Source organism: Desmodus rotundus, chromosome 4 (assembly GCF_022682495.2).
Source record: "Desmodus rotundus isolate HL8 chromosome 4, HLdesRot8A.1, whole genome shotgun sequence".
Lineage (NCBI taxonomy): Eukaryota > Metazoa > Chordata > Mammalia > Chiroptera > Phyllostomidae > Desmodus > Desmodus rotundus.
This window is the reverse complement of record NC_071390.1, coordinates 57,828,898-57,854,221: the sequence shown is the minus strand read 5'-3', so window position 1 is coordinate 57,854,221 and position 25,324 is coordinate 57,828,898. Positions and strand designations below refer to the sequence as shown.

The 25,324-nt window shown below is 48.7% G+C and overlaps 1 protein-coding gene across 4 annotated transcripts in view; it reads right to left on the bottom strand.

Moving 5' to 3' along the window:
• The window catches only part of ANXA11 (annexin A11), a 45,445-nt gene extending 21,687 nt beyond the window's left edge, over window positions 1-23,758 (bottom strand). For 2 of the 4 annotated variants that reach the window (XM_024561153.4, XM_024561154.4), the window contains exons 1-2: window positions 23,576-23,758; window positions 48-110 (exon numbers count right to left, since the gene is read on the bottom strand). Coding sequence is in view for 3 of the 4 variants with exons in the window: in XM_024561154.4 (XP_024416922.2) it covers window positions 48-102 (55 nt within the window). In the remaining variant the exon portion in view is untranslated. Of the gene's footprint in view, window positions 1-47; window positions 111-14,919; window positions 15,038-23,149; window positions 23,170-23,575 lie in introns of those variants that run through there. The other 2 variants (XM_053923424.1, XM_053923425.2) reach the window with 2 other exon arrangements.
• Between the last annotated feature and the right edge of the window lie 1,566 nt (window positions 23,759-25,324).

The window sequence follows — 25,324 nt, the reverse complement described above, 5'->3', positions numbered from 1 at the left end:
GGGAATGAGGAAACTGGAAAGGAATCTCCCCTCCCCAACCCTCTTACCTGGTGCAACTGGGGGGTAGCCACCTGCAGGCGGTGGGTAACCTGGATAGCTCATGGTCAGATCTGAAAGGAAGAAAAAAGCCACTCAGGGTCTGGCGGGAGCTCCTACCAGCCTTATCAGCAGCTTCTTGGGAGAACAGCAACACCCACAGGCCAGGCCCCAGCAGGAGAAATGGCATCAGGCTGGACTGTGGCAAACACTTTACCCTCTACCTTCCAGGGCCTCTAGCTACAAATAGCAGCCGGGGCCACAGGTCTTCAGGGCCAGGCTCAGGTCTACACCCACCACGACAGCATTTGCCACCCAGAAGCAGAGGGTTTCTCTGAAAACCCCTTTCACCCTCAGCTCACTCCCAACTCTCCTGACAAGGGAGGCTGTGTGTGTGCACATGCTCTCCCGCCTCAGGACAGCACACTGCCTCCTTCTCAGGGGTCCAGGTCTGTTTGTCTTTGTCTCCAGTGTCCTCATCGCCATCATCCAACAGGAGACCAGAGCCCATCTTCCTGTGCCCAACCTGCAGACCCCATTGCTCTCACAGTGGCCAGAGATTGGACCAGCCCCAGGCTACGCTTTCATTCTCCAGCCCCTGGTTCATCCTGCAAGGGAACCAGAGATGGAATCATTGCTGCCAGAAACAAGAAGGGACTTTGGGAGGGCTCATCTGATCCAAGATCTGAACTCAGGCAAGTGAGCCAGCACTGTCCTGTTTCTGAGATGGGGCAGCTGGAGCTCGGGAAGGGCAAGTGACTTGCAGATCAGCAGCAACGCTTAGGCCTGGGAGCAGGGGCCCTTGCAGGCTGGTGCTAGATGAGATACTTGCTCTCAACAGTCCCTTTGTATATAGAACCCTCTGTCATGTCCCATGCTAATTAAACTGCCCAGGAGAGACACAGATCTGCTGTGACATCAGCCACTCAGACTGTCAATACAACCTGCCTACTCTTGCTGAAACCTATAGGCCCCCTTGACAATCACACCTGCTAGTCCCAAAAGAGCTGCTCTTTGTACACTGGGCCCCAAGCCAGCACGGACCACTGGCTCTCAAACTGCAGTGAACTAGAACTGTGGGGGGCGGGGCTTGTTAAACACAGCAGAGGGCTCTGCCTACATACAGGAGAAGTATCAGTTACTGGGACCAAAATTTGCATGTCTCACAAATTCCCAGATCATGCTGCCTGTTGGTCCAGGGCCCCACTTTGAGAAATACTGTGCTAGAGGCTGCTATTGACCTACAAGATTCTAGTTGCTCTTCTTAGCTATGTTGGAGACCTGGGCATGCAGTTCTCAAGGAAGCTGCAGGCCTTCCTTGAGGTATCACAGGTCCCTGAAGGGCGGGCCTGGTTCTGAGCCCTAGGATGAGGTCATTTGTTTTGGTCAGTGGGCCCAGAGGTTACTGTAGGCAAAGCAATGGAAGGTCAGATGGTGGCCAAGTGACCGTGGAGAGAGCTAGAACTGGCTACCCGCAGCGTGGACCAAAGACCTTGCATATTGCGGCACGACGGTCAAGACGGCAGTGGGGCTACCCTGAGACTGATTCACTGAGCGATCAGCACAAGGCCCTCCAGGTCCTGCCCTGGGCCTGACCCTTCTGCCAGAACCCTCAGATCTTGCTGGTGTAGACATACCCTGAGTATCTGAATGATGGATGAGCCAGGAACCTTCTGATGGGAGAAGGAGGAACTCCTGTGCAAGAGAACAGGATGAGCTGTTGAAGCAGGGTGCAGCCAAGAGGAGGGCCCCAGGAAGGGATTTGTAATGGGGTCCAGGCTCAAGGTGTCCAGGAAATATTAGAAAAATGTTTGTAGGATGTCCTCACCCCCACAGGCCTGAGCCATGGGGGATGGGACACATGGAACAGGGCCATTCAGAACTGTTTTGGGTAGCAAGAGCTTTGCAGCTAACCCCTGGCATGGTCATTTAACATATCTATAACCTTTAACTGGTTTCATGGATGTTAAATAGCTGTGGCCATGCTTTGAGCCAGGGGGATGGGAGTGACTCCCACCCAAGATGGGACTGGGAAGCAACTCCCCCTGGTTACAGGGCCTGCGTGAGAGCTTGGAGATGATTGGCTCCATGCCATGGGGCCACACCTGCCCAGACTTACTATAGCAGCCCAGTAAAGCTGGAAGAATACGGGGATGCTGGCAGGTGTAGCTGACTGTAGGAGGAGTCGGAAATGGGGTTGCAAAGGAAGATGGGCGCTGGGATTTAAACCTAGGCCCAGCAGCCATAGAGAGAGTAGACCACGCGGCTCCGAAGTAAATAGGGAGTAGACCATGCGGCTCTGAAGTAAATAGGGGGCCACACGGTTCTGGAGTGAATAGGAGAACCATGAGGTTCTGAGGGGAAATGGACCACACGGTTCTGAAGGAGAGTAGAGAGGACCACGAGGTTTTGGAGTGCTTCTTTTTGTCACGCGGCTTAGGCAGCAGGAGAGACTTTGCCAGGAAGAAAGGGGAGAGAGGACTCTTGCTGGTGGGCCATGAGAAGGTGCCTCATGGTTTTGGATTAACTGGAGATTGCAGCAGCCACACAGCTGATGGTGCCGGGAGCCTGAATCGCGGACTTCTACTTCTTTTCCTGAGACACGGAACCTCGGACTGGGCACAGGGAGAGGGAAGGACTGTGCATCTGTGGGTATTCTAGAGGACTTTAGTATCTTATTGAAGTCATTAAGCCATTACTCTAAGTTTGTGTAACTTTTAAATAAACAATTCCTTTCCTTTTCACCAGTCTCTGGCATTGAGAGACGTCTTTCCTCTGGCGGCGGGCATTTCGAACCTAGCAGGTGGGCGTGGGGGAAGGAACCTCCAGAGACAGAAAGGGGGAATCCTTTCTGTAATAATTTATCGTGAACCACCCCCTGCCCTGCTCTGTAACACTGTGGCTGTGCTCCCAACATGCTTCTCTCTGGAGACCACCACTACACAGAAACTTTGGGCACCAAAGACCCTGTCTGCTTCCCATCTTCTCCCAAAGCAATGAGGGCAAAAGGCCAGCCACAGACAGGTGGCGGGGAGAAAAAAAAAAGTGGGATACTACCCTGTTCCATACTCCAAAATAAATTTTAGCCAGAACAGAGATGTAAATGTAAGAAGTGACCCCAAACTCCAAAGACATAAAATTAAAGGCCTGCATGATAAGAAAAAATATAAGGAAAACAACAAAAAGATAAGAAAAATGACAAATTTACAAAAACTGCTTTACCATAAGAAAAAGACCAATAACCACTAGAAAAACTTAAATGATGTAAACAGGTGATTACAGAGAAAGAACTAAAGATTAAAGAGGTTCACACTCACTAATATGCCGAAAATCACCAATTAAAAATATAGAGATGTCAAAATTAAAAATGACACACTCTGACCCAGGAACTCAACTTCTGGAAATCTACTTTGCAGATACACTTCCACCTGTGTGAAATGGTCCACACGTGGATTTGGCGGCAGCATTGTTTGTTAAAACAAACCCCTAAATATGAGCCTAAACAAACCACAATGGAGCCGTACAATAGGTACTCTGTAGCTATTTTTAGAATAGCCAGCTCTATATAAGGGGATATGAAATGATCTTCATTATTCATCAAGGTATAATACTAAGCTAGCATTTTTTAAAAAGAAAACATACAAACTTAGTGTGTGTGTATATGTACACATGCACGGAGACCATCCCTGGAACAATAAACAAGAAACTGGGTAACACTCGCTGCCTTCGGCCATAAAAACTAGGGATGGAAACAAAGCTTACTGTTTATATTTGCATTTTTTGCCATGTAAGTATTGCCTATTAAAAAAAAAAAACTTTTAAAAGGCCCAATTCAGGTGGGGATTTCTGAGCTCACTGAAGGCCGGGGCTGTTCTTGCAAGTTTTGTATAACACACACAGGGCCCATTCAGTCCCAGACAGCCCCCCACCGAGCCTGGGGTTAGCATTACTACATAAATATACCATGGGACTCAGGACTGGACCACTGGTGTTCTCCACCTGGGTGTTCCCAGCCTGGGGCAGGACCACAGGTCAGCCTCAGCCTGCTCCCAGGGTGACTGTGTTCATTCCTACCAGGGCTTCAGGGTTCCCAGCAAGAGTCAGAGACTCTGTCCCCTGGCAATGAAGGTGGCCCTAGCATGCCCCACAGGTTGGGCCTAATCCCACTCCAACGAGCAGTCCTTCATCTCTGAGTCTCCCTCTCTCCACAAGAGACCTCCAGTCTTCCCTCCTGAAAGAACAGTCATTTTTCCCATTTCCTGCCTGCAATAATTTCAGGTCTATAATCCACTCCCTTCTTTTTCTCCAAGTTTCTTCAGGACCAGAGATCCCAGTTGTGGATTGGAGAGTGCAGGGCAGGGCCACCCCTCTTCCTTCCCACCTTCCCGTACTGGTAACACTTTGGGTATTCTGGATAATGGAGACCTGAGGCAGATTCCTGTTCAATTCCTCCCTTATCTTCTGCCTGGAGCTCCAGCCTGCTGAGATCTCCTGGGATTTGGACCAACAGCAAACATCTCAGGGTGCTCTCAGCTTTACTTCACACCCACCAATACAGGAAGGGCTAAGGACAGACACTCCTGAACTGTCACAGCTGACCAGTCCCCAGCTAGACAACAGTGGGTACAGCCTAACTGGCCACCTAACTAAACCACAAAACAGCACACATTTCCCCATGGCACTCACAACAGTGCAAGGAGGACTTCCATCAAAAGAGGGTTCTAACACATCTCCCACAGCTAGAAACCCCAATTTAACCCCCAGGAGAAAAGCAGGCCAGCTGGAGAGGCTGGGGCAACCTTGGGGTGCACCATCCTGGCTCCCACTGCCGGCCTCTTCCCTTCCCGACTAGGGCCTGTCCTCCGAGGCTGCAGGGAACCTCATGTGGTTCTAATTCTACTTTCACAATCTTCCCCATGTTTCTAAAAATTAAGAAATCTGCTCATCCTTCAGTCTTTGTGTAACTCTGGTCTCCCCTTCTCAAAAGAAGCCACCACCAGGGCCTGCTGTCATTAGCAAAGTCATTCTGGGACCCCGGGGCTGCATGTCCCAGGCTCAGAAGGGAGCTCAGCAGGGCCTGGGAGGGTGGGAGCAGGCAGGGGGGATGCCCTCCCCCTCTCCTCCCAAAGCCTACCCAACCTCACTGCCCACCACAAAGGCAACACAGTGCCATGTGTTCCAGCAGATGTGCGTTCTCTTTGGCATCCTCAAGTATTACACCCTCTGTGCATCTCTCCTTTTATTTCTGTCCCTCTCAGGTGCCTGAGGGGGAATGCTTCACATTGCTGACACAATTCTAACAGGGCACATCCAGCTCTAGTGGTACTCAGGGCAGGCAGCTAGCCTTTCAGGACTGCTCCAATTCTTAGAAAGCAGCCTCCAGGGAACTTCGGGCCTCTGGCCCTGCCTCTCCTGGGGCTGCTGCAGCACAAACACCACCCTTCCTTTTTCACTGGACCCTTCCACCTGCAGCTGTACACCCGATTTCAGCCAGCTGTGGCCTTCTCTGGGCAAACTTGTGCTTCTCAAACCTCAGTCTGCAGAACAATCACCCGCTGAGCTTGTTAACACCAGATTGCTGGGTCCCTCCCCCACCGTGTCTGAATCAGGAGGTCTGCGAGAGGGCCCCAAATGCTGCTTGACTGTGGAGCACACTTTGGGCAGCACTGCCTCATCATGCATGAGACTCCCCTGCAGAGCTCACTAAAAATGCAGCAGGCTAGGCCCAGTCATTCTGGGCCTTTCAATCTGGATGGACTCCAGAATCTGAAACTTAAACAAGCACCCCCACCCCCAGTGATTCTGTGCTCCACTCTAGAAAACATTCTTTGTTTAAGGTACTTAAGACACGTTCTAGCTTTTACTCTCAGCAATTGCCTCTGAGGAAAAGCACCAGAGCCTGGGTGGCCCAGGATCCCATCAGAACGGAGTCCCAGAGAGCTAGGGTACACAGGGGGCTTTTCAGGTATCGTAAAAGGACCTGTCCCCTATAGCTGTGTATACGTACACAAATATACCATTAAATTTCAAGGGCTCCATAAGGGCACTAGACACAGTCCTCAAATACAGGAATCTAAAAAAAGGAGAATCACCCAGAACAAGGGCCTCACTCCTCCTACCCAACAACTCAAGATGGAGATACGGGTGGGACTCTGCACCTCAAACACCTTCTGGTGTCCTGCCTGACTTTCAGGGACGTGGGAGGAAAAAGGAGGGGTGGAAGGCTGTACATGTTTGGGGGTGGGAGCATATGGGAAATCTGTACTTTTCACTCAATTTTGCTGTGAATCCAAAACTGCTCTATAAATAAATTACAAGTGAAAATTTAAAAATGAATGGGATATAAGCACAATGCAGGGAAATTCAAACAGAACAGAAAGACACAAAGTGAAAAGCAAAAGTCACTCTCCTCTCTAACCCCCCTACCCAAGGTCACCACTGAACAGTGTCTAAAATAGAATTGAAGACCAAAACAAAACAAAACAAAACTACACATAACATCACTCCTGACTGGTGTGGCTCAGGTTAGTTGGTTGAGCATTGTCCTGCAGAGTGAAGAGTCACGGGGTCAGGGCACATGCCTAGGCTGTGGGTTCGGTCCCTGGTTGGGGTGCATTCGAGAGGCAACAGATCGATGTTTCTCTCTCGAATCAATGTTTCCTTCCCTCTCTTTCTCCCTTCCTTCCCCTCTCTCTATTTTTTAAAGCCACACACATATAAATATAAGTGCATAAATGTTTGTGTATATTAGTTTATATATATTCATATACATATATAATTTTTTAAAAACAGGTATTTATTTGCTTATCTGAAAACTCTCCTCCCTCCAGTACAAAGCTGTAATTAGACTCAGTGTAATTAGTCACCCGCATTCCTATCCCTAGGTAATACCTCCTGCCTGCATACCTCCTGGTGCTAGAGGGGAGGTGAAAGGTTAGCCAGCCTTATGCTCGTCTGAGCAGCTCCCGGCCTCCATACACCACCCCAGAGCATGGGACATTCCTCCCCAGGTCACTGCGCTGGACAGTAGGAGGCAACAGCCCAGAGCAGTCTGTGAATGGGACCCAAAGCAAGACAGAAACGTCTATTTAAGATAGTTCAGTTCCAAGACTTTCGCATGGAAAAGGATCTCAAGCAGGGTGACCTGGAGCCAGGCCTCGCCTGCACAGACCTCACTATCCCATGGGTGTGACAGGGGACTTCACTTTTCAGGGCTCTTCCTCCCATTGATTTTAGGGCGCCTGAAGGGGACACACCTCTTTAGGTTTTCAGTTCAATCCTAGATTTACAGACTCCCAAAATGTCCACACTAGAAGGGATCTTGAAGATTATCTAGTTTCCAGCCGCCTCAGTTTCGTAGCTAAAATATGCCAGGGACATGGCTTATTCAAGTCACAAACACATGTTAGAACTCAGCCCGCAGAGAGCAGAGCTACCTTCCTCCCCCTCACAGTGCTAGAAAAGAAAACCTGTGGCCATTTCATTTCAACCTGAGCTACACTGGCTTGTTTGGTGGTCCCAGCTGGTCCTGCAGAGGGCGACCTACTTAAAAACCCCTCCTCCGAAGGCAGTGGGAAGACAGTGCAGTAACTGTGCTTTGAACTGGAGTCAGCCAAAGCCTTTCCTCATGGTCTGGACATTCCAGAAACCCTCAGAAGCCTCAGCTCACATCACTTCCCTCTCCCCATACCTATGGAAAGGGAAGGAGGAGGCCAGGCGTAGCCCAAGCTCTGCCACGAGCAGTCATGGAAAGCCTGTCTGAGGTCTAACCTGGGCCCCAGCCCCAGCTCAGTGTTGGCAAGCATGAATGGGCTGCACGGTGTGCGCAACTCAGTGCTTCCTGACCCGTGTTCTCTGACACCAGCTGAACATCTTGCAAGTTGAGAATTTACCCAGTTAAAAAAAGAGATAAGTTGTCCAAAATCTTTGGAAAACACTGCCTACTTCATCCCCTTCCGGGAAAGTACCAATTCATAACAGCATAACAAAGGCTGACAAGGCCCATAACAAAGGAGCTTGCTTAACTCTAACCCCAAACTTCCCAAACTTATTAGGCAGTAATAGTTAACATTGATTGAATGCTTAGGATACACTAGGCACTGTGTTAGGTGCTTTACATGGAATGTTACTTCACAACAACTCTATAAAACAAATACTAAGATTATGATCCCCATAGTACAGATAAGGAAACGGAAAGATTACAGAACTTGCATAAGGCTACAGCTGGTAAATGAGCCAGAATTCAAACCCAGGCAGTCAGGCTCCAAAGCCCATGGCTTTCAGCCATGCTCTACTTCCACGCAGAGCCCACCTTCCCCCAAAAATTAGTATTTCAAAGACCGAAATGTTAAAAACACCGAGTGATGGAAGAGCAATGGATTAGGGATCAGGATGTCAGGTCTCCCCGTATCCCAGGTACTTCATTAGAAGCAGTACAGGGTGATGGTAAGAAATGAACTCTGGAGTCAGTTGGCCCAGGTTCAAATTACAGTTCTGCTCTCTACTAGGTGTGTGAGTTTATACTTAATCTTTCTGGGCCTCTGTGTTTCACATCTATAAAACGCAGATGGTAACAGTTTAATATCAAATGTTTTCATATCACTTAACCTCTCATTATATCAGTTTCCCCAATAAAAAACAGCCCACAGGATTAGAGGGTCTCAGAGGACCCTGGGCCATTTGGTAATACTTAGGGAATGTGGAAGCAGGGTGGGGATTGGGTGGGGGAGTAACAGGAGGGGTGGGAGTGTCAGGACGGTAAGGACAGTATGAAAGACAGAGGAAGGGAGGAGTGGAGCGGAATCTGCAGGTTCCTTCCCCCACACCAGGCCCAGCCCTGTGGCAGCAGATCCTGTGAAAGGCTGTGTTTTATTTTCCAATACCCCCAAGGAATTCCTTTTGCACCCGCTGGGTGCCCAGGGCCTGGTCCACGCTGCAGGAATAGGGAAGGGCAGGAAGCAGAAGAAGCTGACTGTGGGGAAAGGGGCGATACCTTTGAAAAGGCCCCCAGGAGAAGAAACCAGCCTGGGAAGAGGGACTGGAGGAAGCAGGGCCTAGGCCTGCACAAAGCTCCAGCTCTGCGGGCATCCAGGAGCCTGTTGTCAGTACCTTCAGCCCTTCGTACCCGCGGATTCCATATCCACTGATTCAACCAACCATCGACCAAAAATATTTGAAAAAAAAATCCCTGAAAGTTGATCCCTAAATAATACCATAGAAAAACTATTTACATAGCATTTACACTGTATTAGGTATTATAAGTAATCTAGAGATAATTTAAAGTATACAAGGGGACTAAATGATAATGAAAGAAATATAAAGATTTATAAAAAACTAAACATCAAATTTGAAATTTAAAAATAAATAAAGTATATGGAAGGATATGCATAGGTTATATGCAAATACTAATCCATTTTATATAAGTGACTTGAGCATCCTTGGATTTTGGTGTCCAATCCCCTGCGAATACCGAGGGATGGCTATACTTTCCCTCCGGGCTCTTCACCCTGACAGACACCATTTGCTCTCCTCTCAGCTGCCTTTCCAGACCAGGTCATTGAAACTGCGAAGGGGAGGAAGCGGGGCAGGAAGGACCACTTTCACATGCACAAAGATTCATACATGAGGTTTCTCCACCTACCCCTCCATAGCACAGCTCTCTGGCAAACCTGGCTCATTCCTGTTCCTGGGGAGATCCCCTTTTGACACCTGCCCACACTTCGGGGGCTTCTGGAATAGCCATCACTCAATCAAATGCTAACCCCAATCCAGGATTTCAAAAGAGTGGAAAACAGGCAGAGGAAAAGGTGAACCCAGACAGGGTGCCACTATCTGGCTGAAACCCAGGCCCAGACTACGACGGGACTCAGGCTGCAGTCCTTACAGACACCAAAGGTCTTATCAACAGCCCTCCTCCCAAGTCCTAAGTATGGTCAGGACAAAAGGAAACACCCCACACACCCAGGCTCAAAAAACAGAGGGAAATTGTGGGCTGTGTTTCTAAGCACAGCCCAGGCTGGGGAGACAGGTCTGTGTCTTTGGTTCACCAGTGCCACCCAGGGAAGCTGCTCCCAGTTACACAAAGGCAGCAGAAGGGCTCCTCCCAGGACCAGACTGAGAAACACAGCAGGAGGGAGCAGCGGGGATGTTAATCAAACACAAGTCCCTCAGGTGTCTGAGCCACTCCTCCTCTTTGACATCCCCACTTAGCTCTCAAGTCTCCATTTCCTGCAAAGTCCAACTCAAGTGCTTTTTCTCCACGATCGCCTCAACCCACAGGGCCGCCACACATTCCAAGCCCCGGAGTTACGGTCTGTACAACACAGGTCTGTACAACACAACCGTTGCGGCTCAGCTGGAAGGGAAGTTAGAGAGCTACTTCTCTGAACCCCTCCCTCGTCCAGGTGGGGAAAGGGCAAGCTGAGCGGCTCATCCCAGGTCCCGCAGCCAAACAGCACCAATAGTGGGCCTCAGAATGTCCAACTCCAGATTCTAGGCAAGTCCGTCCTTCGACCACCCCCAGTTTCTCTCCCTCCCATGATCTCAACCAGCTCCCCATCTTCACAAAGCCCACATTCCCCCATCGAGAGCCACAGACATCGCAGGACTCCAGTCACCAGAAACTTCTCGGCTCTGCTGTATGGATTTTGCCCATAGCCCTCTACAGATGCAGTATCTTCTAACTCTGCTGCTGGGGAACCAAAGCGACACGTCCGGTAACACTTCCACGGTGTCCTCTTTGAAAAGGACTCTGCTCTCTTTGTATAAGAGATCTACGCACAAGTCGCCCCAGCGGGGCAAGCTTTTTATGACGAGGGAAGTATTGGGTTGGCTAAAGAGTCCATTTAGGTTTTTTTCCATAAAAGACAGTTTTCATTTTCACCAATAACCTTATTGATTTGGGTATTTTGAGTATGTCAGCTCTCTCCTGCGTGGTATATCATGGATTGCTCCCAATTAATTCTCAATTTTATCACTACCATCCAACCATGGAGCATCATCCAGAGAGAAATCTCCAGCATGAAACTTTGTAAACCACTTTTGACATGTTTGATCAGTCACAGCACCTTCTCCATACACTGTACAAATCTTTTTTTGCGTTTCAGTTGTTTTTACCTTTTTTGAAATAATAAAGATAATATGCTGAAAATGTTACATATTTTTATCCATATTCAATATTAAAATGGATACACAATTCACCAATTTTGATAAGTTTTTTTTTGAATGCACGCTGACATGACAGCTGTCACAATACAATCTAACAAAATTGTTAAAGACAACTAAGCACTACTAATTATACAGAAAATACCAAACAAACTTTTTGACCAACACAATAATAAACGACCAAGACCTCCAAGAAAAACCACCCCAACAGAGAAAGGAAGGACCAGGAGCTCACCTCTCCTATTAAGTCTGGGAATAAGAGCTCAAAAAAGTTTTGCTCACTTGTATTATCAGTCAACATGAGTCACCATGGAGAGACTGAATGGGTTCCCTGTGGCCAGGCCAGCCACACCCACAAGCAATGCAAATGCTCTAGGGAGGGAAAAGGTCCCAGTACAATCGGCACAAGCAGGGTAATCTCACCCAGAGGGCTGGGGCCTTGCAAATCGGAAGTCAGAGGTCCTCAGCTCTAGGGATGACTCAGGGTGTTCCTACCCACCCCACCTCCTCTCTGATTTCACAAATGTGGAAACTGACAACCGGAGAGGAGGAAGTGATGTGCCAAGGTGAAACATTAGGATCCTAACAGGGCTGGCCCAGGACCCCTACACCTCCTGCCTCTAAGCCAAGAGCCCACTGTCCAAAAGGCAGGATGCCAGCCAACTGCTGGTAAAAACCAGCACCTGTTGGGCACACCTTTGCCTTCCCCTTTTTCTCCCCACCAGGCGAGTTACCTTTGCCTTTCTCTCTCCTGAGCTCCAAGGGCCCTTCTTTTGCCTTTGTAACTTGTTTCCTGAGCTTACACAGCCCAGCTGGCTCACTTGTACTACCTCCATAACTTTCTAAATAAACTTTCTCTTATAATTTGAGTGCCTGGCTCTGAATTCTTTCTTTGCCTCTCAAGAACCAAGGTCCAACCTCACTGGTAACAACCGGTGCTGTTTCACCACAGCATCACTGGTAACACTAGCAATGTTATTCATAATAACCCAAAAGGGTAATCAACCCAAATGTCCATCAACTAATGAACTGATAAACAAAATATGATATTTCTGTCACACAACAGAATATTATTCAGCCATAAAGAGGAATGTATTGATACATGATACAACATAGATGAACCTCACAAGCATGCTAAGTGAAATAAACCAGGCACACACACAAAACCCAGCACCTACAGGGGAGGCCCAGGTTACGTGGGGCCTGGAGCATGTACAATTTTAGGGGCTCTCTTTAAGAAAATGAATATGAAACAACGCTTCTTGGCCAATTTTACAAAAGCACATGACTGTGAATTACCTCCCAGGGCGGCCTTGGAAGGCCCACAGGCAATTGCAGAGGGGTGGGGGTCTAAAGCTGAAGCTTAAGTTTCATTAGCTTCACAGTAATTCCACCCCTACACTAGACTCCCAGAGGGCAGAGAAGGTGAAAACAAAGTCTTGGCCTGATCCAGGTTCTCTCTCTAGCTGGGGAGAAACACGCTACAGCAGTTACAGTAAGTACCCACAAGGACCTGTTTAAGGTCCACTCCCAGGAAGAATGGAGATAAGGCTGAGGATCAGGAAATGCAATCTTCGGGGGGAGGAAGGCCTAGAAAACCCCTTCTCTCTGGCAGGCAAACCCCAGGGTCTCTCTCTCCTCCCTCACTTCTTAAATGAGTGGGTCTGTGAGGAACCTGTGTTGTCAACTTGCGCTGCCTAGAACCTGGGGCTCTGTAAAGGTTTTTCAGTTCATAAACATTTGTTTCTTTGTGAGGAGGGGTGGTGTTGCAAAAGAGACTCTGACTTAATTTTGTTTCAATGGAAAAATAGGAGGCATGGCAAAATGCTATGGCCGTGGCAGCTGCCCCTTTAGTCAGGTGTGCCTGCTTTAGCTGCCCACTGTCCCCACCTCCACGGTGCCTGCAGGCACCTGAATTTGTAATCAGAGGAACAGGTGTCACCCTGAGATTAAGATTCATGAGCCCCAGTTAAGATTCATGAGCCATCCCACCTCCATATGCAAATCTGTCACAGGTCCTCTCTCACAATAAAATGGGGGAAGAGGGGTGGTGAAAAGGGTAAGACTAAAGGTCTAAAGGCAGCAGAGGGTCCCCTGGCCTCTACCAGGGAGGTCCCAATACACCCAGTCCTTGGGGCCTGTTCAAACAGCTTTAGGAAACCCCAGTCCCTTCAAACCTAGGAGACCTGAGAGAGTGCCTATTCCATCCTCCAATGGCTGAGGCACCCTGCCCTGACAAGGAGCAGCAGGCACACTCTCCTTCAAATAGCACTTACTGAAGGTAAGTGCTTTCCTTCTGGTGACAAGGTGCCCAGCCAGCCTCTTACAACTGGAAGCTGAAAAGAAGTTCCCACCAGAGCCTACAGATAACAATGGAGAAGATTCTCTTTTGGATCTCAGGTAAGGGCTGACCTGTGCAGATGGGATCCTAAGCTCCGCCAAAGGACTCTGGTCTGAGGACTCGTGCTATGGCAAGAAAATGGAATGTTCCCAGAGGTATATGTGGGATGGGAAGAAACACAGGAAATGCATGTCCGCACCTCAACCAAGCCACTACCTCAGAACTCTGCATCTTCGGGACTTCTGCTCAGACAGTCCCTCTACCTGCTCTGTCCTCCAGTCTCCTTGACACCTTCCTTAAGCCTACATAGCCTTCCTTTAGGCCAGACGAAGTCCACCTCTTTCAGGAAGTCCACCTTAATATCTCCACCCATAATGATCCTCACCAGCGTTTGGCCTAAAATGTTTTCTATGTCCTCTAGTATTCTAATAATATTCCTGTTTTCCAGTACCTATGAAAGGTACATATATTACTTCATCATATGAGTATATTCCTCCTTAATCTTCACAGTGTTCCTGCAAGACAGGTACTACGATGCCAAAGGAACTAAGGTTCAGAGGTGATTCTTGACAAGCAAGGGCCACATACCCAAGTAGTGCCAGAGCTAGAATTAGGCCTCCCAGTGAGATAATGTCCAGGCTGCAGGATAGGCCTCTCCTCTTGCCACCACCAGCTAACATAGGGCTGGGCACAGCAAGGCCCTCTTCCACACCCTGGTGGCACCTGTTCTGACAGCCTCTTTGGCCGACTTTCTGGTACGTAGGCTCCAAGAATTCTAGGGGCAGAGGACACATCTAGGACATTCCTTTCTCCCTCCCATGCCAAGGGAGGACCTCAAGGGTATATGAATATCCTTAACTCTGCTAAGAAGTAGGTAGGTGGTGGCCCTACTCTCTGTAGGGACTACAGAGCCCCAGTGCCCTGCCCTCATCAGGCTGTCTCACCTCTGAGGTGTCCATCACAGGTGCCATTAAGCCACAGAAACAAGCCAGGGAGAGCCTCAGGGCAGCACTCCACCATCCCTGACTGTATTTCCCAGGCACTGAACAAAAGCCTTCAGGAGGTGCTGTTAAACCTTCAACTCCCCAACCCACACGCCATGGATTAAAAATAATAGCTGGAGCCCATGTCAATCATTAGCCAAGCAGTGCCTCAGACACTGCCCTCCAAGGGCTGGCACCTGGAGAAATCTGGGCAAAGCAGGTTGGGAGGGTGGCAATGGGGCAGTGTCTAGGCTTGACCTAGGAACCAAACTTGAGCAAGCAGGTTCTGAAAGACACCTCTTAGAAATAAAAGGTTACTTCCCATGCAGTGGCATTTGGATCACACAAGAATCCTACAACACTGGAGCTGGAAGGGGCCTTCATGAAATCACTTACGTTCAACTGGCTCATTTTACTGAGGTGGGAACCAAGGCCCAGAGAGCAGGAGGGGCGAGCAGAAGGGGCCCGCCGAAGGTCTCGGGACTGGCTGGCGCAGAACAAACACTAGAATCACGTTTCTCCACTTCCAGGCAGGTGCACTTTGGCCCAGAATGGCTCCACTCCAACTTCCTGGCAGGAAAATGGACTTGGAAAATATACAGGCTACCCTGGGAAAGGCAGAACAGGAAAGTGACTCTGCTACCTCCCAAACAAAATCCCACAGAACTGAGCCATATGGAAAGTGGCACCCACTCCAGGGAAGTCTCTGTGACATTGTTTCTCCTCAGGCTCATCTCCCCATGAGTTAGCAGCAGCAGACAGTAGGCTTGGCAGCCACTTGTTCTGATCTCACTGGGGTACCAGGAGATGCTTCAACCACTAGCCCTAGCTCAGTTCAGTGTTCAGATGACCTCTGCCCCCAAGCTCTTCCAGAAATAGTCACCTGTGTAAGATACTTGAAGTTGGGAGAGACAAGTTGGATGGAGGAAACGCAGCAAAAGATACTCTGCACCCCAAAGCTGGGTGTTGGAGCCCCCAACCCCCATCCTGTAGGGCCTGTAAAATTGGGAGGTGGCGTCATGTGGCTGCCAGTCCTAAGTAGTGAGAATGGCCTGGAAGCAACAAGGACTCCCAGCAAAGTAGCAGCAGCAGCTTGCCAGTTTCTTCACTGGCGCACAGGATGGGAGGCCGCCATGCCTTGCACTGTGGGCTGGCTTACCACTCTCTTGAGACACCAATCATTCCCACTTCCTGACCTGGAGAACACTGGCTTAGCCAATGGCTACACTGACAAGCACCATAGAGGCTTCAAAATAAGGAAAGCAGTGGGAGGTTGTCCAGAAACTTCTGGTTGTCCTCCTTAAACCATCTGTCCCCCCTTGCTCCTATAACAGAAAACTAGCTGTAGCCTGGCACATGGCAGCCCCAAATACGGACTGCTTCAGTTTCCCCCTGTCATGTAGATATGAAAGTCAGTTCTCCTGGGCCAGGCAGATAAGGGAAGTGCTGCAAATGAGAAAGAGCAGTGCAACCCAAACTGCAGTCCCCGGACTGGCGGCACCAGCACAGCTGGGACGCCTCTTGTTACCCTGAAACAGCCAGTGGAGCGCCAGGGGAGTCTCCGCCCACTGGCCGAGATGGCGGGCCCCCCAGGTTCTTACGCGGAGCACACCAGAAAGCTAGAGATACGAAGGGCTGCAGCCCCAGAGCCAGCAAAGCTATAAAGATGAGTGGATACGACACCCCGCCCCCAACAGGCCAAAAGCTAGAATGATAATTGGATTAGAAAGAAAAGTCCCCCCTCCCTATTCCTATAAGAACTGTGGGCTTGAACAGGATTGAGATGGTTTTTGAGGCCAGAGTCTACTATCCACCCAAGTTGTGCAGCATCTGAATAAATCTCTTTCCTTTCGCATCAGCACCTGCCTCACAAGTTTGGCTTTTTGTGGCGACACACAGCCCAACCTCCATTTTTGATTCAGTAGCACTATTAGAAATGAAAATTTTTAAGCCCCATCACAGACCTCCTACATCAGAACCTCTGGGGGTGGGGTTCACGACCCTGCATTTTAACAAACCTTCCAAGTTGTTCTCACACACGCTCAAGTTTGAAAACCATCGCCCTAGAGACTGCTGGGAGCAACCTTACATATGGAGTGTGGTGCCTGGACAACCTCATGGAACAGACACTTATTAACCCTCCAATTTCTATAAGAGAGAGATAGACTCCTCTCTTAATTCATAACCAAACCCAGTCATAACTCAGGTGGGTGGGAAACAGGAAATGAGCAACTTAACCAAGAGAGCAGCAATCAGGAAAGAAATAACATCCAAGTATAATAAATAGAAAACAAGATGCAAGGAATAAAATCAAGAATATCCAGTATGTTAACAGTCTGAATTCTCTGAATTCTCTGCCAAAGACATAGGCCACCATCTTCAATTTGTTATCATCATCATCATCGCCTTCTGCAATCCTTTCTCCCTCCCCCAGCCACATGCTGATTATAAGAGAAACTTTTTTTGAGAAAGGTTCTACCTTTTCTTCCTCCCCCACACCAGTGATGGGCTGATTACAAGAGAAATGTTTTTTTTTAAGTGAGAAAGATTAGAAACTAAGGTTGGGCAAAAACATTACATAAACACAGAGAAAAAACAGAAATGAAAATATTAGCATTAAAAATATGGACAGGACTTGTCAATAATTCTGCCTCAGCAAGCTGAGGGATTTTCCCAGCCATTTTTCAGTCGTTGCCTTTATCTGGAAAAACAGAACTTGGAAAACTACTCACTAGGATTTCATGGTACAAGGCTTAGCCATTCCAGTCCCTTTAAACAGTTTATGCGACTTAAAATACGGCACAAAAGAGTGCCTCAGACTTGGGTACCAAAGTCTTTACCTCTGACATTTGGCCATGGGTCCTTTTTGTGTACTAGCTATATATTTTGTCAGATCCCTTGGGGAACAGAGAAAGTCCATCTTGCTGCTACAATAAGGAAGGAAACATAAACTGCAATCAGAGCAACTGGGCCATATCCTTGAACATAAAGGAAGCAGGCAGGAACCGCAAAGGGAGAAAAGGCATACACATGCCTGACCCTGGGGTTTGCATGCAAATCTCATTTCATCCATCCCTCCCAAAAATCTGGTTTGCAGGGGAACGACTGCGACAGCCAGGGGGGGAGCTCACCATAATGCAAAGCTGAGAAACAGGTGGGGGAGACCCGATTACTGCCTACTCCGCAGCCTAAACTGAAACTAAAGGGACATGGATGACCCAGACTGTGACTGACACCTGCCTCCAAATGTCTGAGCCTCTCACTCACTCTTTTATAAAATGCATTTATTTATTAATTTTAGGACTGTACAGAAGAAGGGATTCTTCCAGATTCTTGCCAATATATTCTCCTAAACACAGATAATATGTGTGTGGAATTTATGGCCAATGGCCAAAACAATTAAATAAGCAACAAATTACACAGGGTGCAATCCACAAAGATAAGCTTGATAAACCTCCATATATCAAACCATGAAGGCCAAACTCATAAAGCTAGAAAAAATATAAGTAGAGCCTGACTCAAAAAAAAAAGGATCAAGGGTGGGAAATGGGGATGGCTGGGGTGGCGGGGAGTGGTGAGGGGAAAATGGAGACAACTGTACTTGAACAATAATTTTTTAAAAAGTTAAAAAAAAAGATACAGTGAGACTTTTTAAAAAAGATTTTTTAAATTTATTTTTAGAAAGAGGGGAAGGGAAGGAGAAAGAGAGGGAGAGAAACATCAATGTGTGGTTGGCTCTCATGTTCCCCCTACTTGGGACCTGACCTGCAACCCAGGCATGTGCTCTAGACTGGGAATCGAACCAGCAGCCCTTTGGTTGGCAGGCCCACGCTCAATCCACTGAGCTACACCAGCCAGGGCTATCGTGAAACTTTTTGATATACCTTTCAGTCAGTATCCAACAGATTGGGCAAGCTCAACTCAACAGATAAGTCTAAAGTTGTGCCCCACAGAAAATACATAGTCTTTTCTCATGTCCATGAAACCTTTTAATATTAGTCATGCAGTTGGCCACAAAGAAAATCTTAATACAGTTCAATAAAAAGATTTTGCTGATCATATTCACTAATTATAACCCAATGAATATAAGGGTCAACAACAAGCCCTGGCTGGTGTGGGTCAGTGGATTGAGCACCACCAGCCTGCAAACCAAAGAGTCACCATTTGGATTCCCAGTCAGGGCACATGCCTGAGTTGCAGGTCAGGTCCCCAGTAGGGGGCACTCGAGAGTCAACCACACATTAATGTTTCTCTCTTTCTCCCTCTCAAAAAATTAAGAGTAAACAACAAAATATGATCATACTCCACCCCCACAAAACTACTCAGAAATTCAGGATCCCATCTTATAAATAATTCTTGGATCAAAACTTATCTACATAATGACTAGAAAGCAATGGAAAGGTGAGCATTTCCTACAAAAGCCCATTAGCTAGAGCTGTACTCAAAAGGAAAAGTGGAGCTTTATATGTTCTATAAAGACTAAAAATAAATGAACAAATAAATAAACCAATTTATATCTTAAAGGTAGAGCAATAAAATATAGATTTGGTAGAGCCAAAAGAAGGAATGAATAAAAAATAAAGGTTGAAATTAATGACCAACAAACACACACACACACACACACACACACAAATAGAAAGAAGTCCTGGCTGGTGTGGCTCAGTGGACTGAGCGCGGGCCTGCGAACCAAAGGGTCACGGGTTTGATTCCCTATTAGGGCACATGCCTGGGTTGTAGGCCAGGTCCCCGGTTGGGGTGTGTGTGAGAGGCAACCATACACTGATGTTTTTCTCCCTCTCTTTCTCCCTTTCTTCCCCTCTATGTAAAAATAAATAAATAAAATCTTTAAAAAAAATTAAAAGGATACAAAAAAATTCCTTCTCTCTCTCCCCGCTCCTTCCCTCCCTCCATCTATAAAAATTCAACATATGCAGTTAGAATCCCATTCACAACATCTAGTAAAGACATATTACAAGATCTGTAATCTGTCTCTGATTTGGAAAACTTAACATCATAAAAATGTCAACTTGTCCTTATAAATAAATAAATTCAATGAAATTCCAATTAGGATCCTATAGGTTGTTTATTCCAACATTGTTCCAGGTTTTAAAAATAGTCAATGGTCTCAATACCCATCAATAAGGGGAAAGTTGACTAAGTTATGGTACATCTGAACATTATATATAGACCTGTTACTGATGCAGAAAAATAGTAAGCCAGCGTTACTGTCGGTAAAAAGTAATGGAAAGCACAAGCTGCAGAGTAGGATACACACTGTGAATCCATTTGGTACAACATGCAAAGCTTTACAGGCGCCTGTGTCTCCGTGACATGGAGAGAGATGGGAAGGAGGGAGGGATCCTTGACTGCAGGCCATCCACACTACTAACTCCTCAGGAGAAATGGGAGGAGAATGGGTTAAGGAACAGAAACAAATAACCCTCAAGGCCATACTCTTCCAGCACCACCCGATCTTTCTCCTCCCCTTCAAAGCCCACAAAATCTTCAAAGTTTGTCTATACTTAGTAACCCCAGATCATCACCTCCTGCTATTTCCCCTTCCCCTCATCCCACAAAAGCAGTGGCAGCTAAGGTGACCAATCTCCTCCACATCCATGGCCACTGCTGGAGCAGACTCACGTAGCTTCTGGGTGGGACAATGTCTAGGTTTTCCTTCCCCCTTTTGAACTGCTTTTGTTCTGGTTCCTTTACAGGCACATTTCCCCACGCCTCTGACATCAGTTACAACCTAATACAGAGTTCAACAAGTCTCATCACCCACTTCCTAAAAATAGCTGTGATCTTTTAGGTGGACACAACAAGCTCACATCTGCTATTACCAGCCTCCCTGACATATTCACCCTTTACCCCAGAGATGACACTCCCTGAGTTTAATCTGCCACACCCTCCCTCCACCTCCCTGTTAAAATCCTCCTAATTTCTCTCCGTTCACTCTGATCGCTCTCATAGCTGTGCTCCAAGCCAGCCTTTCCTCAGCTCCAGGTGTAAGAGGACAGGGACACCTGCCTTCTCTCTCAATTTCGGGAGTGGTCCTTCCCTTCTGTTCCGCAAAGGCAGTGGGACCTTCAGGAGCACAAGCACCTGGAAGACTAGATACTAAGTGATCACAGAGCCAGAGGAAACCCACCTGCAGATGCCATTCCTAGAGTCAAGGTTCCTAACAGTAACACACCCACAGTACCACCACTGTCATCACCACCCCCTCATAGATCTCAAACCCCTTCTGCAAACATCTTCTTCCTGCAAACAACCATTTGAGGAGGCAGGCATTTTACCACCCAGAACACTGAGAGCCTAAGTGTTTGGTTACATGGCTTGTCCCAGGTCACCTGGGCTCAGTCTTGTCTCCTTGGTTGCCCTCACCCATTAAGTTCTCACATTGGCGTAGCATGGTCAGCTGTGACTCGAATCACTGCAGGCTGTATTGTTAGGAGCCCCCCAACATATGACATCAGACCTTTATTTCAGGGTTACGGTCAGCAGACCAAATGTATGGTTTCAGTGGTTATTTAGATATGCCACCAAATTTCAGCAACTCCTTTTAAAAATGTAAAATCCCACCAAGAAAACGTCAACTTCTTCCTTTCCTCTAAGACCTTTCCTATCTACATATCACTCAAATTCCTGATGTTCCAGGGAAATGAGATCAGAAGGTGTTATAGAGAAAAATCCAGAAAAAACCTGCGTCAATTTGCTTGGCTATGACTGTGAAGCACACACACATACAGACTCTCCCCCAAGTGCCCACACAACAAGTGCCAGGAGCTGCTTCAGGCTTACAGGGAAACAGCAGCTAAGAAGAGAGAGGAAGGGGGAGAGCTCCAGAAAGGCGCAGGGCCTCTGAACAACCAGCAAGCAGCACAGATATTCCATTTCTACATTAACCTCCTGCCCACACCAGCCCTTTTTTTCCCTCTCTCTATCCTGCAGTGAATTCTCAAAAAAGAATCACACTAACCTATTTTCACTCCTTCATCCCAAACTACCCAGCTTCCTCCAAATCATGTGACCAAAGCATCACTAATCAATCTTGGCCTTCTAGGAACAGCAATCTAGGATGTGCCCTTTCTGTCACCCTTGCCCTGACTACATAAAGGAGTCAAAGGGCTTCCTACTTGACCTCTCAGCCAGCTCCTATTCCCACCACTGAGTCTGGACTCATTTCCATCTCAAGGTCTAACATTTTAACAACAGGGAACCTTTACTTCCCTGGCCTGCCTCTTTCACTCAGCCTACATCTACTGAGCACCCACGTTAGGCAAGGCCCATCCTGGGTGCTGTAAGACTAAAAAATAAGTAAGAAACAGCCCTCACCCTGCAGAGACAAAGGAAGGGGCACAGGTAAGACATGTGGCCGAACAAATACTACAAAAGGCCAGTACCAAGAAGGGGGTCAGTGCCAAAGTTTGTGGGCTCCCAGCATATTTTGTTCCTTCCTGCCAGCAGTAAGCACCTGGATGGCTCCCAGGAAGGTGGTGAATAATGGGCAGAAGGTGGTCAATAATGAGGAAAGGAAGGCATTCCAGGAGGGTGGAACAGCATGAGGTAAGAGAGAGGAGTTCAACTCAGCGGGACTTTCAGCTGTATGACGGGAGTGATAGCTATTACAATTATATTATCACTGATACAGATGATTATTTATGCACAAGGCCTTGCTGTACATTTTATGTCTAATCTCGGTGACACCAACCTGGGTCACACAGATATGGTATAACAGTCACCCCTTGCTCAGGTCACTGCCTGAGCTGTATGTACTGTTGTTAAATATATTCAGTTAACCCTCACAATCACCCTGTGAGGTAGGTATTGGTAACACCCCCATTTTAAAGATGAGGAAACGAAAGCATGGAGACTAGTAAGTGACAAGATTGGGGAGGGATGCCCAAGGTGAGGACCTAATGCCAGGGCAACAAACTGCCCTGGCACCTCACCTAGCCACTCTCATCAGGGAACACCTTACAGAACAGAGAAGTGCCTTGAAGGAAGGGTTCCTGTTAATCCCCCTGGAATTCCCAACAATTAACTAAAGCAAGGAAGGAATGAAGGAACTTGAGAGCCAGTTAGGGGAGAACAGCGTAGCATGCCCTGCCTGTCCAGCTCCTGGACCCAACCTGGCCCTGCCCTACAAGCTTTTTTGTTCCTGTGTGGGGGCAGGGCAGAGGCTCACCCCTCACAGTGCTCCTCCATGCCCAGGTCAGGGCAGCAGGGAACAAAGTGAAGGGCCTGGAAAGAGCACAGAGCGGCTAGCTACCTCTATACCTACGGTCTGTCCTAAACACCCATCTCCACAAAATGTCACTGACTAGAGGGGTGGGGGCAGAAATGTCCCAGGCAGACTGTTCCCTGCTTGGGCTAGTACAGGCTAGCTTAACTTCTGCCCTCCCAAGTTTCTAGGAGAGGAACTCCACAACTCTTCTTTAAGACACAGACACCGTTTTTAAGCCTTCAGGGAACTGAGTTGAGGCCCCAGAGTAGATAAAGTCCAAGAATCCCTCCCTGAAACTGTGGCCAAGGTTGAAAAAGGTGAAACGGCAGAGAAGGTAAACACACAGGTGAACACAGCACCCAGGATGAAACCTGCATTCTTTCCAATCAAGTGCCTTACAATAAACTCCAACAGCAGCAGCCCCCAGGAATTTGTGTCCTCCCAGTTCCGGAAGGCAGCCTCCTCTACCAGCTCTCTCCTCAGTTCAAGCCTTTCCCGGAAGGGCACACACACTCTCCAGAACTCAGCTGAGTCTGAGGGGACGGGGCCACCGGCCATGACTCACACCAGCCAGTCGCCTTCTGGTCGCAGGATCACCCGGTCCCGAGTTGACCCAGCCCTGCTGAGCCCCTGTCCCTGGCAGCGTAGCGCAGTCACGAGGCCCCGGCCAAGGGGGCGCCCACAGGGAGGGCAGTGCCCGCAGCTGATCGAGCTGATGCAGAGATGCAAGTAGATGGAGCTCGTCCCGGGCCAGCCGGACACCGTTCCCCACCTCCATGCAGTGCAACCAGGAAGCCGTAGGGCGGGCTGGGGACCCTCACTCACCTAGCAACTGGCCACCAGGGGTGAGGAGCCGCGAGGGGCGAACGGGGACGCGGGCAGCAGGGGCTCTCTCTACAGGCGTCCCAGGCGCGGCGCCTCGTGTGGGTCTGGCGTTCTCTCCCGCTCGGGTTCTCGGGGCACTCGGGACCCGCGGGCACCACAGCCTTCAGGGCGGGGCGGGAGGAGGAGCCAGCTGGGCGGAAAACTCCGAGGGCGCCTCGGGTTCACGCCCAGGGGCGGAGCCACTCGTTCCAAGGGCGGGGCCCGAGGTCCGAGGGGCGTGGTCTGAGCGCGGCACCGCCCGCAGGTGTGAGCCATCTTGGCCCAGCTGACTCGACCTGCCTCCTGGAGCTTAAACGAGGAAGCCGAGGCCTTCCCGCTCCTAGGTGCCCAGGGCGGGACTCCGCGGGGACCCCGGGGCCTGCGTGGAATTCCCTCACCTCCGGAAATCGGCGTCGCCCTGCGCGTCCCGCGCTCCGGAAAGGGGTTCCCCCAACCCCCTCCAGGCCTCAGATACCATTGGTAGTGACTCTCCTTAAAGTAAAGAAAACTTTCTACACTGATAAGGTCACACAATAGTATGGAAATGGGAAAGGGATGTGGAGAATAGCTTTCTAGTGGAGAAATCTGACAAACCACCTCAGCCAGGTGATCAAGGTCAACGCCCACACCGGGGGCGGGCGAGAGCCGAGGTGGGAGTGCGGACCTCCCGTCCGCGGGCGCGGGGGTTGCGGGCAGAGCCGAGGTGGGACCCGGGTCTCCGCGCGGCGGGCCGCAGCCCCGAGGGCCGTGGGGACAGGGCGTGGCTGAGCTCGTGCCGCGCCTGAAGGGAAAAGAAGGGTTTTTGCCGCCAGTTCCTGCGCGGGCCGCATCATCTCCTTGATGGGAATATAACGGCTTGGAGGTTCCGAAACAAAACTGTTGCTGGCTACTAGTTACACAGTGTAAGATGTGAAAGATGATGTGATTGTCGCGCTGGAAAAAAGTGAATGGGGATGACATCGTGAAATCTGAGCCGCTTGTGGCAGAGATGCCCGGATTCTGCATTTAGTGGGTAGATTCTGGCTTCCCGCCTAACTGGGAAAAGGGAAGACTGTCGGCTGGCCCGAGCACACAGGGCTAAGGTCCGTGAAGCCGTAGGGAAAAAGTTGATATATTATTCCTCCGATGGTAACAGAGGAGTAATATATCAACTTCCTATTAAAGATAGCAAATGAAAAAATGGAGGAAAACAAGAAGAGAATGAAAGGTTTTACCACTGCCTGCCACATGCTTTAGAAAGAAACTGACTCACATCCCAAGGAGAAAATCAATGAGAAAAATCATTCATCTTCTCCTAAGTGAAAAAGAAACGGAGAGAAAGCAGGTGGCAGATGTATTACTGAAGGAAATAGTAAAGAACTTGAAAACGAGCCCTGGCCGGAGTGGCCCGGGTCGCTGGGTGTCGGGCCGGGCTGAGGTGCGGTCCCTCGGGCTCTGGGCGCCTGTAGGCCGGGCGACTGGTGGATGCTTCTCTCTCACACCCATGTTTCTCCCCCTCTCCTCCTCCCGTCCTTCCCCTCTCTCTGAAAATAAATAAAATCGTAACCAAAAAAAACAGAAGAAAATGATGATCCAGAAATCAGTGTTACCGTCCTTCCTGAAGATTACTAAGATCTGATTCTGAAGTGTCTGGTAGAATAATGGTTCTAATAATTATTATAAAGCTGCTCTTCAGAAGAGTATTTTATTTAGCCTGTTGAATGTAGCAGA